Source organism: Struthio camelus, chromosome Z (genome assembly GCF_040807025.1).
Source record: "Struthio camelus isolate bStrCam1 chromosome Z, bStrCam1.hap1, whole genome shotgun sequence".
Lineage (NCBI taxonomy): Eukaryota > Metazoa > Chordata > Aves > Struthioniformes > Struthionidae > Struthio > Struthio camelus.
Genome location: NC_090982.1, coordinates 74,293,188 through 74,308,562, shown reverse-complemented (window position 1 = coordinate 74,308,562; position 15,375 = coordinate 74,293,188). Strand labels below are relative to the sequence as shown.

Below are 15,375 nucleotides of genomic sequence, written 5' to 3'. Positions count from 1 at the left end.
CCATTAAATCACCAGGAATATTACTGGCAAGTATTGACCTATCTCACATGTGATGGTCAGAGGCAAGAGAGATGCTTAACCATATACTTAGATTCTTAGGTGACAGATTCTTAGGATTTGGGCCTCTGTGCTTCTGTTGTTTCTTTATGAGCTGAATGGGGACAACATAAAAAACTCTGAGCCAAAATAACACATTCTCCACCTTACCAAGACCTAGCCATATGAGATAAGAAGAAGGAAAACAAAGTTACAAAAACTGGAGCCTATAAATCCACAAATAGCTCAGATGGAAAGAATAGCCCAGCGACTCTTTCACTGACCGTAAGTGTGAGGAGCTACTCTTCCTAGCCTTATTTCACATAAAGTGGCTCCTTGTGCTTATGAATCTGCCCATCCTGAGGTTAAAAGAGCAAGAGGTAAAATTTAAACAAGAATCTCTATGCAAATGCCATTAAAAAATCCTATTTGGATTGTGGTACCCTTACCAAATTTCATTTGATAGGTTCCAATCCAAATGTCTTAAACTGTGTAGTTAGGACAGATGGAAAAATAAGAAGGATAGATATGTTCCAGTCTGGAAGGAAGAGGAGAAAGCACTATGAGATAAATGTCTAGTTCACCTATGAGCAGAAAATGTATCCACCACGTTAGGGAGTGCATTGTGTTAGGGTAACCTTTGCAGCTTGAAGGATCTCCGTATAACTCGTAAAGTCCAGGAGACTCTGTGTGCAGGCTGAATGTTTGCTAGAGTCTCTGAGGGGCTTAGGCACTTCTTTTTAGAGAAATCTATGAAAAAAAATCTGTCAAAAATCTATAGTGGATTATGGTTGAATAGATATAATGCTACATATTCAGAATTAATCTTTTTAAAAGCTGCAAATTATTAAGGGAAAAAGAGGGATAGCAACATATTTTTTGAGGCTTTAGTTGGAGAAATAAAAATCAATACTTTGCAGTTATGTATATGTATAGATACATTATTCTTAACTTTCTTAATCGAGCCATATGCAGTCACCATAAAAACAACTAGAAAGGTGTAAAATCTCCACTTCATCATAGAGGTCTCCCTTTTTGTTTATATTTCTAGCTCAAAAGACTTCTTCACTTATTTCATTTTAATCTTTTTCTGGACAAAATCTTCCCACATATGGAGTTATTCTGGAAAATGCTATAAATTCACACACTCCTTTTATCCCAAATATCTTTCAAGTGTAGACAATCCCAAAGGCAGACATGCCTTTTTCCCCCATGAATCACAATGGAAAAGCCTGCTAAACCAGGCCAGACTTCTAAATTCTCTAAATAACAGTTTGCTCACTTAACTGCCCACAGACAAAGACTTCCTCACTTTTACCAGATAGTTTTTGAGTAAACATCCTGCTTTAGATCCTTTCACAGCAAACTGCCTCCTCCATGATTTATTGTAAAAACTGCTGTTAAAGGTAATTGTAGGAATCCTTTTTTTTAATATGAATGATCTACATATCTGCTAAAACCACTTTGTTGCATCATGAGACTTTATGTCCAGACTGTTAAAGCTTACAGAAAAAGCAAAGTCATGTTACACTGGATCTTCAAAAACTGAAAGGGAAGCTATGGCCATGTCTGAACGTTTGGTGCCTTACGTTCATACTATTTTTATCTGTTGCTTCATCAAAGCAAAGGGGTGGATTCTTGATTTTAGTACTTGCAGACCACAGGTGGCATACCACTGAAACACAGTTGCCAACCTGAAGTGAGTCAACCGTTCTGAATGTAGAGCTTTTAGAGGGGATATGGGTATGTAGAAGTATGCGAGAGCGTTTCTTCTGCCTTCTCAATCGTTCCTTGCGTTCCTATTCCTTTCTGCACAGAGAGGGACCGTGCATTGCTCTCTTAGAGAAGACATATGGAGGAAAGACTCTGTGCTCTGTTTTATAGCTCATTACTTCTTATGGTGAGAAACTACGTGAATTGGACCCTAATTCCCTCCCATAACTACATTACGGGAGAAAAAATGGAATATTTGGCCTGAACACAGGCAGGATGTATCCCAATTAATACGCTAGCTTAGTCAGAGTCTTCCCTGGTGGAGTACATCTAACAGATAATGAGGGAAAACTGCTCTCTGCCACTAGACTCACCCACTTACAGACTTCCACAAGATTGTGTCTCAGTTCTTATCAACTCTTCTATACAACCACTGGGTGAACAGTGGTTGTATAGAAGAACATGTCATGCGACACATGGGGAGTAATTTGCAGATCTACATGTTCTCCACAGCCCAAAGATCATGTTACTGTCATAGAGATGGCTCAGAGGCTGGATCGATTCACAGGCCATTGACAAAGCCAAATCCAAACGAAACAGAAGTCACGGGTGAGGACAAAGAAAACCAATTTGTTGAGTATGCAACCACGGTGTGTCATTACTGACAACCATGCTCCTCCTCCACAGTGGAATCCTCCATAATAAAGGGTTTTTTTTTGTCTCTAAGAGGATGCTCTATCTCGGAAGCTTATATGAGACTGGAAAATGAATTCCCCCAAAATCTCAGGACCATCACAAGTATGTGGTACACTTGACTCGTGTTCTCTAAGATCAATGAACAGCAACATATATTTTTATCTTTTAATCTTAAAACTAGATACTGCACTAGAAATGCTGCTTCCTCAGGAGAGCGGTTGCAATAACAAATACGTGCCAAGTGTTATTCATGTTAATCAGTACATTACTGGAAGACAGCCAGGGACTATGCTGCTGAGCACAGTGTAAAAACCTTAACAGTGAGAAGCCACTGGGAATCTTGCGGTTTTTTAGAGGCAATTCAATAGACTTGTGGCAGATTACCTTTGCTGGGAGGATTTGCAAGAAGAGCACCACTCCATGAACCCAAAATTGAAGATCCCACTCCTTCCTAGCTTCCAGGTTGGATGACTGAAGAGATAATCTTCCAAAGTTGTCATTAGAATTACAAAATCTACCTGAATCTGACAGCAGCCTGAAACTCAAGAGTATGAACTTTTGTGATCCACGTAATTTGGCCTTAATATGGCCAGCCCTTAATCACAGATTACTTTTGGTAAATAGGTGTATGTGAGATAGAGGACAAACTACATTACTGTCCAGTATGAGTGCTGCCAGAAAAGAAAGTCAGAGGAAAGAAGACACTAGAGAAAGAGGAGTTAAAGAAAGAAAGAAGGATATCAAGGAAGAAGGAAAATAGAAGTATTTAGGAACTTGAAGACAGCACACTGTACAAATAATAAACAATCACTTGGACAATATATAGAGGATAGACTTAGCTTTTCTCCACCCCTTGCCATGATCTCTTTGCTGTCTTCTGCCAGCTAGTCAACAATCCCATGTGACTTGCGGGCAAATGTGGATTACTGAGTTTATTCTCTGTCTTGTGAACTGTAATTAAACAATGCACTAAAATTTCTGACCCAGCCTGGATTTCCTGCCATAGGCCCTTCACTTCTTCTGCAGCTACTGCAACTCCTCAGTCTCTGAAGAGGCAGGCTGATAAGGGTCTGAGAGAGAAAGCTAGACATCAGACGTGCAGTTACAGAATTACTCCTCACCTATAATTCCTGGAGTCCTGAGCATGCTTTCTCTGCAGGGATCTCTCAGAAGCTCACACTCTGCCTTCTCCAAAGGGACCAGGTCCAACTTTCGTGCCTTGCCCCTGAGGGACTCAAGTGCTAGTCTCCCTACCATCCCCTGTGAGGACTTTGATTTCCCCCCTCTAACTTCTTCCCAAGGTTCTTAAAGTGTTCTTACAGGTTATGGGCTCCAACTCCCTTCCTCTGATCTTTCGTCCGAAAGAGCTTCATCACCATGTCCTTGTCTTCACTTCTACCCCAAAGGGGTACAGCTCTCCTTATGTTCCCATCTCAGCATTGTTTCCACTGTGGGCCAAGACAGCTTTTCTTGTGAGCTCTTTTTCCCCACACATCACAAAATTAGACCATGGGACTCATTGAACACAGTATCAGTGTTAAGAATTTAATAAAATTCAAAAAGGGACTGTAGGAACATACATCATTTATATGGACATCAAAAACACTCCAAGTTATCAAAGTGAACAACGACAAAAACAAATGAAGCTCATTTCCAAAACAAAGCCCACACAAACCCTCAAGGCATAACAACCCTGGTGTTTCAGGGATTAAACTGATCTCTAACTAGCAGAGATTAGGATGAGACCTAAAGTAGAGGGCAGATAATCCCACATCTGCCTAATGCAAAGTTTCTTGCACCTTCTTCTGTCTGTTACATTTCAAAAAAAGGACACTGGGCTCAAAGGATTTGGGCTTTTGTCCCACAAATGCTATATTGCTTGAAGGGATGCTTTGGGATCGTTCTTAGTGTCGCCTTCCTTTTTTCCCAGGATCTGTGAACTCCGTTACTTCCCCTTGCCTTCCTCCCCCCCCCCTCCCCTTCCCATCCCCTCCCCTTCCCATCCCCTCTAATCTCCACAGGGGTTTCTATATTAGTCTGAGTGGCTGGATAGGTCTCAGCCTCCATCTGGGGGGATTAAACTTAATTTTATCTTCTTAACTCAGCAACAACTTCCACACTGAATCCTCTTCCTAGCTTTACTCCAGGACTTGGCTACCACTTCAGCCAGCCAGGATTCAGTCCCAGCCTCAGGGACACCAAGGGGAAAAAAAAAAAAAAACCAAGGAAAAAGCCATTAACCCTATTTCCTCTGGGAACAGGAGGCCGCCAAATCGGGAGTCCCGAGGGACAGCAGAGGGGCTGAGGATGGCTCAGGGCGGGCAGCAGCAGGGGAGAGGACAGGGCTCGTCGGGGGCGCGGCGGGAGCGTGGGGCACTGGGCCAGGCTGCGAGGGGTCCCCGGGGTGGAGGCGGGGATGACGCAGGGGCCAAGAGCACCCCGAGCCCAGGGAAGGTCCCAAGTGTCCCCCCCCCCCGCCCCCAGGGCAGGCAGGGCCCGGGAGGGCGGCTGGCAGGAGAGGCCGCGGCAGCGGGGCCGGCCGCGGGCAGCCCCCGAGGCGGCTCCCCGAGGGCGGCGGCGGCGGTGGGGCGGCCCCGGGGCCGGCGGGGGGAGGCGCCGCGCCCCCCGCCGCGGCGGCCGCCGCCCGCCCCACGGCGTCTCTAATCCCATCAAAGGGCCGGAGCCAGCCTCCTCCCCCCTTCGCCGTCCGTGCGCGCGTAAAAGCGCGGCCGCTGCGCGCCGGCTCCAGCCCCCGCTCCCCGCCCGGCTGCCGCGCACAGGCGACGCGCGGCGGCGGCGCCCCTCGCCCCCCCCCGCAGCGCCGGGCCGGGCCGGGCCGGGCCCCCCGCCCGCTCCCCTGCGGCCCCCACGTCGCCCCCAACGCCGGTGGGCGGCGGGCGGAAGCCGGCGCCCATGGAGGTGCCGGGCCGCTGCCGCCGCCTCGCCCTGCTGCTGCTGGCTGCGTGCATCGGCTGCGCGGCCGCCCCGCGGAAGAGCCTCCCCCGCCGGCAAGGTAGGGCGCAAACCCCGCTTCTGCCGCGCGTCCCGCCCCTGCGGAGGTCACGGAGCAGGAGCAGGAGCCGGGGCGAGCGGCGGCCGGCGGGCTCCTGCCCACGGGCGTCCCGCGGGGCGAGCTCCCCGCGCGCGGCCCGACGGCCGCCGCCGGCGCTCCTTACGCGCAGCGGCAAGTGCTGATGTGCGGGTGCGCGGGCTGCTGGGGCAGCGGGAACGCACCGCTGGCGCGCCGCCCTCGCCCCGAGTGCGGGCCGGAGGGGTTGAGCTGCCCTCGCCGACTGACGCCTCGCGGGCCGACGGCGGAGCTGTCAGCGCGGGGGCGCAGCCGGCCGGCGGTGTCTCCCGGCGCCCCTTCACTTCTTATTCGCCCGCCTTGCTGCCGTGGCCGGTGCGCGCGGTGGGGACGGACGGGCGGGCGCCGGGGTGCGCGCTGCGCCGCCCGAGCGCGCCCTGCCCCGCGCTGCGCGGAGCCGTCGGCGCTGCGCTCCCCTGGCAGCCGGTCCCCCGGCCTGCGCCAGGCCGCCCGGCAGCTCCTCGCAGCCGCCTGAAACATCACCCGCGCTTCTTATTTGTAAAGCAAGCCTGGCTACTTTTGGTAGATTCCAGTGGTGGCAGCGATGGGCAAGTGGCGTATTGCCCCGGCGGTGGACAATACGTTATTTACGGTCTTAAACATATGATTGATTAACTTTGTTTTCGAGTAAATGGCTTATGTTTTCAATGCTGTTTCCTTCCTGAGTTTGGATCCGGTCTGCGTACGTACGCAGCATCCCCTCCTTCCCCCTAAAAAGGCCAGCTTTATTTTGGTTTGTTGTTGTTGTTGTTTTTATTTACGTTTGTTTTTGTTTAGAGACTATACTTAGGGAATATGCTGTTGAAAACAGTCAAGTTGCTGGATCAGTATAAGGTCCATTTTCTCTGGCGTTTTCCTTCGAATTCTGGCCGAGTCATTCAAATGCCAAATCAAGACCCAACTCCTGCTGTTGCTGAAGTTATTGTCAAAACTTTTATCATTTTTCCCAGGAGTGGACGGTAGCCCCTAATTTGTGGTGTTGCCTGAGCAGAGTTAAGAGTCAGGTGAACTTCTCCGTCAGTCAGCGGTTTCCTGGCTAAAGACTGCAGGGCTGTACTTCGGCTCTGACATTTATTTGTATGGTAGTGAATTCTGTAAGGCAGAGTAGGGCATCTGTGAAAGAAAATGGTTTGGTGAGGTGGCAATTTCATGACAAAATTATGTAGTTACTCTATACAAAGCATGACATGGGGTACTTCAGGATTTTGTTCCTCTGCGTTTCCTCTGGCCAAATGTTACCTCTGATCCACAGCAGAATTCCCACTGGTGTCAATAGGATTGTTACGTGTTGATCAAGGCTGTATATGGTCCTTAGTGGTCAAAAGGTAAAGGCCTGGACTCTGAGCAGCGTTCACAGCCCTTGCAGTCTGCATGGTATGAAGCAGTGAGATGGGACCCAGTATATGATGAGGTTTGACATTTTGCATACTTTTAAAACTGTGATCAGAAAATACTGATGACTGAAACTGTCCCAAACCCTCAGCCATATCTTGAAATCGTTAAGGCCAGCACTGATTTTTATCACTGACTTTCCATGGATCAGGGTGAATCAGATGAACTGAAAACTTAACAAGTTTAATACATTTTTCCTCAGTGGACAAAATGTTTGTAGGATCAGACCCTTTTTGCATGTATGCAGCATTGTTAAAACATTTATGTCGCTGTTTTTTATAGTCAATATTGTACATTTTCTTGCTTTTGTGGGGAAAAAAAATGTCCTTACAGTTGGAAACTTAATACTTAAGTACAACCTGAGCTTAAAGCCCTTACTGGACAGATGGCTAATTTTACTGGTCTGACCTTGCCTCTTAGGGATCTAGTCCCATGATCCTTGGTTATTATAATAGCTACCATTAAGTACATGAGGAAATTAAATAGACAGTAGTTGTGAATGAGATGATTAGTAGCTTGCATTAAAATATTAGCTAAGCAACTTTGGGGGCAGGAATGTGTAAATATTTTTAAAGATTCCTCTAACATATTGGTCTACTTGTTTACCCTAATCACAGCAGAACTGTGTATTCCTATGTGTTAAATTAGAATAGTTTACCTTGGAAACAAATTGTTTGTAGTACTGTGGAAAAGACAAATTAATACGCTAACATAGTGTATACTTTTGTTCGCTGTACATTTTACGTTAATTTTTTTCTAACTTTGTTTCAGGTTTACTGACTAATTCAGTCATTCATTTTCTTGTTCTTTTGTTGTATGAGAAGGAGTCCGTTTTATATGGGAGCAATTTTAACAAATCTGTGCAGACATTTGAAAATCCACTTGTAGCTAGATTTGGAGAAGGAAATCCCCCAGAGAGTTTGTGTGCAGCAGTGTGTAATTTAGTTCCCACCTACATGCTGCCAAAGGCTATTGGAATTGTGGGTTTCCAAGAATCCTGTGGCTGAGTCCATACTGTGAAATGTCATTTTCAAAACACTGAGATCAGGTATAGTTCTAGGCAGCACACATCTCTGCCTTGGTCCTGCAGTTTAGCCTGCGCTGGTCAGTTAAGAATGAAAGGCAACTCCCGTTTGCTCACTCATCAAAAAGCAGCGGGTGGAGAAGAGATAAGATAGAGAAAAGTGTGGGTTTTTTTTCACTTTGCCATTTTAATAGCAATAGAAGGTGGGATTTGTACAAGAACTGTATCTGAGGTGCAAGCATAAGATCACATTGAGAGAAAAGGGGTAAAACCAGTTTATCTTTAATAATGGGAGCTGACTGGGAGGTCCTGTGGGTCAAAAGAAAAAAAGGTAGTCAAATGCACCTCCATTTTTCCAAGCTTCTTCATTCAGGGCTCAGCTTACAAAGATCAATTTTGTAATCCCAAGAGAGCAGTGGAGTGAGAAATCTATTTGTGAAGTTAAAATAGATAGTAAAATCGCCACAAATACACCTTGCTAAATTAAACTTCAGGAACAAAAGCTGTCGCGCTCAAATTCAAAACATCCTGATGACTGCTAAACTCATTTGAACATTTATTTACAGTTACATGATACATTCACTGGAGACAAGGATATGGGACGACAGACACTTTGGGAAGGGCTTGAAACAAATCTTTAGACACCGTGTGGTGAATACCATAGTTGGGAACAGATTAGCCTGGGATTCGCTAAATCTTTTACTCCCAGAAGAACTGGGCACTCGTGCTTCTTCTTTCAAACTGTTTTCTTGCTTTTGCCTTCTGCAAAACCACAGATTTTTGCCACTTGTGTTTCACGTTTCAGTCAACTGATTGCTAGAAAGCCTAAACCTAGCCTTCTCTATGTAATACTACTGCTAATACAGGTATAATTATATTGAATTTTAATGGTTCTATAATTTTAGAGAATTACAGAGGAAAGAGCTGACCACTAACCTGATTCTCCATGAATGTTCATGGCACGAACTTTCTGCACTATTTTGCATTGTTACTTTTTTTTGGTAACAGAGAATAAAGCAGAAGTCCAAAGGCCTAGAAATATTAAACCTCTCAAGTTGCTCTGCACAGAGAAAATAAGATATTCGTATCTGATGCTTTGAGATTTTTTTTTTTATGATTGCCAATTAATATAAATAAAGAATTGAATTGAATTTCTTAGCGTGAATCAGTTTCCCAGATGTCCACAGTGGTAGAAGTCACTGACTTTGTAAATGTTAATGCTAGAAGAATTAGGCCCATTAAAGTTTGAGACAGACTTTTATGAGAGTGTAGCACTCGATATCGGGGCCAGATTTTCAAAAGAACCCCGCTCCCAGGTCAGCGCTACAGTAAATGACTTTTTTTTTCCAAAGAACTTGGCACTGGGATAGCTGAATTCTTTAGAAAATCTGGCTATAATAAGAGCTGCTGGATATGGAACACTTTGGGAAATCTAGCCCTCTTTAGATATCAAAATAGGTCAAGCTACCTTGAAAATCTTGTCTACAGACATGGAAAATGTTGCTGTCTTCGGGAGAGGAGGAGTTTATTTTAGTTCTTTAAACATTATGAATTTCAGGGAACAACATTAAAATGAGTTGTAATTCATTGTCACAGTAAATTCTCCAGGTAAAGCACGCAAGGGTAAGGGTTGATCTTCTGCTGAATTTGAAATGTGTGTGAGAAAAGAAATGAGTCCAAGGCTGAATGATTCGTAATGCAAGGGCTGCAGAACTGGCACCGAAGGTGCATATCCCCGAGCTAAAACTAATAAAAAAGATGTGAATTATTTATTTAGGGGAAGATTGGTCTCATTATTTTATTGCTTCAGACATAGCCAAAGCGTGTACTAGTGGAGTACAGTGGTCTATGTCTTGCACAGCAGTGAAATCAAACAAGCACTAATGGTGTATGTGTTTATTGTTGTTTATCACATTTGGGTGTCACTTGTGTCACAGCACTGTGTGATGTTTTTGTTTTGACTGGACTTGCAGTTGTAACTCTTGGGCCCCTATTCTGGTACTGTTACTGCCAACATTCATCAGTCTGATCACCACCTTGTGTGGGGATGTATTTCTCTGGGAGCTACGAACATTGTCCCCGTTCCCTCTAGGGCAGAAGATACCATTACGTCTATTAATTCATTGGATTATTTTACTTTAGCATGTTACTTAGTATATCGCTGTTAATCCCTCATTTCGAAGTATGTTTTCTGGTTTTATTTTGTCTTGTTTGCATCAAAATGTTTCCTCCTACCCTTTGCATCCTGAAATCACCATCTTCCTCTGTAAAAGGAAAGCTTTCAGTAAATGCTTTTCATGGACACCAGTTTGCCAATGCCCCCTCCAAAGCTGTGTATAAAAAACGTCTATTTTGTATGTGTAAGATTTTATATTGTTGCAAGAACTTAAAGGGCATTTCCAAATGTGAACTGGCAACAGGATTTCCACCACTCCAGTAAGATTAGCCAACCAAATTTTAAATATTGGCAAAGTTATATCAGTAGCAGAGGTTGGAATTCCCAAAGACGCTTTGGAGAAGAGGGGTCATTTTGGAGTCAAGGCACTGGAGTGAGACTTCGGAAATCTTTATTTCCTGAGGCTGTCACAGACTTGCTCTTTGAGAGTTTGCCAGTCCTTCCCAGGCCAGGCTTTACATCTTTAAAATGAGGTTAGAGTGGTTTTGCACTTTTATCCTTTTCCAAGCGTGCCACCTTAGATCGTAAGAGGACTTGTATATAGTACTCAGCAAAGGTGTACCCCACTTTTAGTCAAGGTTGCTAGCTAGGCGTTCCCCTGGTAATGCTACGTAGAAGAATGTCTCCATATCTTCCATGTGCCTTGCAGGAAAAAAACAAACAAAAAAACCCCTTTTATTCTCTAGAAAATAAAGTGACGCTGGACTAGCCAGGGCACGTTCTGGTGTGTGTATTTCATTAGGAGTGAAAGTATCCAATGTGCAGATTCTTGAAGTTAAACTTAATGGCAGCGATTCTGAATGTCAGTCACCCAAAAGGCACCCCGAAGAGCAGGAGAATACACTTTTGTCTGAAAAAAATTTCAGTGGATGAGGTCTCTTCAGTGCCCCACAAACTCATCAGTTAGCTGAGAGTGTACTTGGGAGTTTCCCATTCCTCAGATTGAACTTATTTTAGGGCACAACCTTATGTCTGGTTCTGCTTGTATCCCTTTTCTGTGGGCTTACTAAAAAAAAAAAAGAAAAAAAGCAACTAACACTAGCAGGGCTGCTTCAAGGTGGATCTTCAAAACAGGACAGATATGTCCTGTCCTCGTTTTTTATACCACACATTAAATTAATGGAAAGTTTTTCTCATATTAAAAATTATTAAAATATAGCAAAGATGCTAGTAATCTGAGTAAATTACCATAAACCAGTGTTTACAGATTTGATTATTACATTTTATTTTAGTAGATATATAGCTTTTATATAAGTAAGAGGCAGTATTTAATTATAAAGAACGTTCAGTTCAATGCCATGTTTGTTAGTGAGTGTGTAACATTGATCTATGATCACGTAATAAAAGACTTTTCAAACCACAGGCATGAAGGAGACTATGTTAGCTATGTGATCTTGAATGAAATTTCCTAATTTTTGTCTGTGCAAGCATATGGTCTATCTGAAAAGAAAAAAAAAAAAACAGAAAAACCGGAACGGGAACCTGTTCTTCACAATTAATTCCTGTTGAAAGGGAATACTTTTGGATAAGAACATGCATGATTTGATTTCCTTTTATTTTTTACTTTTAGTAAAGATGCTTACACATGAAGAACAAATAAGTGATTTCATATAAAACAACCCCCCCAACAGTTCTTCACTGCAAACATTCAAACCGCAGCAAAAGACGAACGTTATTTTTTCAGACTTTTCAGAAAACATTTACCCCTGAGTTGAGAACAAGCACAGTAAAATTCATCTGTGAAAAACTGCTTCAGAAAGGCATAAGCCACTGAAAATTGGAGGCTTAGAGGGGAAAGCTCCATCTCAGTCAGTTAGCTAAACCAAACCCAGCTAATGATATGGTGTGTGATGATCCATAAAACTCTCCAGGTGAGAAGCGTATAGCGTAGAATACACAAAGTTTGCGTGGATTCTTCTACTGAGCGCAGTGTAACTACCCCCATGAGTAAGGGCTACTCATGAAGAAAGCTTGTCAGGATTTTGGCCTCAAATGAAAGAGAAATACGCATAATACTGACCCAGGGAACCTTTTATCCAGAGGGAACAGGATAGCTATTGGGCCATGAGAGAAACCACTTCTGTTAGGGATGCTCTGACCATGCAGATAGTCAAAAGACGCAGCCTTCGTTTTCTTGAAAAGATCTTCTCTTCAAGCATAGCCAGAAATTATCCTGGCTGACTTTTAGACCTGGGAGAGACTATGTCCAGATGCTAACATATTCTGCACCTGGCATTCTGTGATTCACACACCAAGTGGTGGTTGCATATTTTTCAATTTACCTTGTAGTTAATGAACATTTTTTAAATAGTTGTAGTTAAATAGTAGTGCAGATGACAGTCAAGTTAAGAACAGTTGTCCAGAGAAGAGGACACTGAGCAGTTCTCCATTTCCCATTGTCCATATTCTCAGAGGATACTCAGCCAGTGTATGTTACACAGAGAGATCTCTAAGTTTGGAAGAATCCCAAGCCAAATTACCCTTCACACCTCTTTAGATTTTTAAAGTCATTACAAATTGCTGGCACCTGTGAAAATGATGATACAGCCAAACATCAACACCTGTGCACATTTGGAACTTGCAATTTGAATTGTCTTTCTAAAATTAGGGGGAACAAGCATGTTGAGAATGTTCAGTATGCTGCTTTCAAATACAGAAATCATTCCAATTCTTCTGATGTGTCAGAGGCATTAATCCACATATAAAATTTTAAACCAAAGCTAGCTTTGAGTTGCTGAGCTCAAAAATCTTCTGGAAAAAAACCCTGAGGGCAAAAGTTATAGATAATTTCACTCAAATTCTTGCTTACATGAAAAATTTCAACTAGAAGATCATTTTAGGAAACAACAAATGAACGAAACTCAACAAACTGCACATGACTGAAAATAAGTGTCTAGGACCAAAACTTTTGTGATTTAATTAGAGATGGCAGAAGCCAAAATTTGTCAGTTGGAACAGAAATGTTAGCTCTGTTTCATATCCTGCTTTCTAGATGATCACAGGAGAGGACAACATATTTCTAAAAATAAGCAGGCTTTTTATTAAGATAACTATTTACCAAGATGGTAGAATTGCAGCTGGTATTCCGGCCATGTACACAGAGACCAACATCTGCAGACACTTTTCCCTTCATTTGCCATGCAGGTTGCTCCTGTTTCCATCTTAACTGAACTGTCATAATGTCAGCACTATATTATGGTGAACCATAGTCTCCATATTGTAGTCATAGTTGACTATATAGTCAACAATTGCAACTTTCTCCATATATGTGCTAATGAATTTAACTTAGTCCTCTGATTTCACTTGTGGAGTAGTAAGGATTAGTGATCATAGTGAGGATGAAAGAAGGAACCTGCAGAATATTAGGAAAAGTCACTGCTGGATGAAGGATGAACCACCACCTAAAATGGGCAGAAATAGGAAAAGAAAGAGCCCTTTGAACTGGTTGCGGCTAGGAGAGGCCCCCTGAAGAAACTGAGGGAAGGGCATGGTGTGTACTGATAAGGGTCAGGGCTGAAGGGTGGACTCTGCAAGCTGCAGAAGTGATGTACCTGTGGAGCAGGGAATGCTATGAGAAGATTTGGAAGTGTCAGGATATTAGCTTTGTGGACAGCATAGCTGCTCCCAAGAGATTTGCTGTTCCCTTATGGAGTTGATCTCTACTTACATTGAGATATGTTTTGTGTCAAGATTTCTCTGGCAGCAAATTTCAGAGATTCCCTTTCCTTCACAGTCATTTTCTCTGCTTTCACCTTCCGCTGCATGTTACCAGCTCTTCAGATACACAATTATGTCCTAAACTAAATCAGCGAAGTGATTCAGATTTAAAAAACACATCTTTCTCTTTCACCTAATAGATGCAAAGAACTTCTGTTGTGTTTTCTACTAATAGTGTTAACGTGTGGAGAGACTTACTGACTGCAGAAGATAGTGAAGTTGGCCTATTTCTTAGGGAGGAACTGAATCTGAGAACAATTTCCTGCTGCTTGAGAAGTTTCCAGATTTCCTCCTTGACTTGGCATTCAGTAGCCCTTAATAAAATCACAGTCGCATTTGTGCTGTTTTCTGCAGTTAGTTTAAGATGATTGGGCAGTAGCGTCTAAATAAGACTTGCTGCCAATGTACAAAAGTTTTGGCATGGGTTTCATAAAAAAATTATTAGCTTGTTAGGTTTCATTCTTGTAGAAACACCAGAATTCAAATTTCTAGTTTTAGTGTAAATCTCAAGATTTTTCAAGTCTTCCCTCAGAACAGTGGCAGAATTCTTGAAAACACAGGAGCAGCCTCATGCCTGTATCCTCAAGGTTAAGGTTTCATTCCTCAGTTTTGAAGTACCCAGCTCAAAGAGGACTGGTTTCATATTTTAAAAACAGGACACACAATCTTGTCTTTAGTTGGCCATCAGAAAAAGATATCCCAAGATTCAGTGCCCTGGTAGCAGACGAGGGGCTGGAAGCTCCATCCAGTGAAGTGCCCATGGTGGCTGAGCTTGAGCCACATGGCAGCACCAGGAGGAAGTGATGAATGATAGTAACGGGTGACTCCATGCTGCCGGAGACAGAGGTCTCTCTTTGCTGGGAGCTTGGACCTGGGATGTTGTGGAGATACTGCTGAGGCTTGTCTGGCACTTGAACTCCATTATCCCCTGCTGCTCTTCCACATGGGCACCAATGCTACTGCCAGGGGAGACCTCGAACATATCAAGTGTGCCTACATGGCTGTGGGTGTGAGGGTCAAGGGCATAGGGCCCCAGGAGGTTTTCTCCTCAATCCTGCTGGTGATGGAGAAAGGCTTGAGGAGGATCCTGTGAGTAAACAATTTGTTGCGTAGCTGATGTTTAACAGCGTTTCGGCCTTTATGACCATGAGGCCATCTTTGAGGATTGAGGACTGCTAGGAAGAGAGAGGATCTGCCTTACAAAGTGAGGCAAAAGCATCTTTGCCAACAGGGTGGCCAAACCTGGTGAGGAGAGCTTAAAACTAGGAATGATGGGGGAGAGAGACGATGACCCACAACCAAGCAAGGAAGTGGTGGACTGGGTTAGAAAGCCAAGAGTGCCTGGTGATGTGGACAGGAGAGAACTTGAAACTAGCAAAACAGGGCTGAAGGGGGCCCACCCTGAGCCTTCAGTGGCAGATCAGGGGCACAAAGACCAGGTGGAGGCCAGCCACTAACAGTGTACCCCAGGGGTTGATACTGGGGCCAGTGTTGTTTAATGTCTTCATTAATGACTCTGCGCCTGATGGGCAG

General features: G+C 43.9%; 1 protein-coding gene across 2 annotated transcripts in view; it reads left to right on the top strand.

The window, feature by feature from the left end:
- Positions 1–5,284: 5,284 nt before the first annotated feature.
- Positions 5,285–15,375, top strand: part of LOC138064660 (pikachurin-like) — an 81,712-nt gene continuing 71,621 nt past the window's right edge. Inside the window, exon 1 of one of the 2 annotated variants that reach the window (XM_068928272.1) lies at positions 5,285–5,458. In XM_068928272.1, the coding sequence (XP_068784373.1) occupies positions 5,359–5,458 (100 nt within the window). In that variant the 5' untranslated portion in view covers positions 5,285–5,358. The remainder of the gene's footprint in view (positions 5,459–15,375) is intronic. The other variant, XM_068928270.1, reaches the window with a different exon arrangement.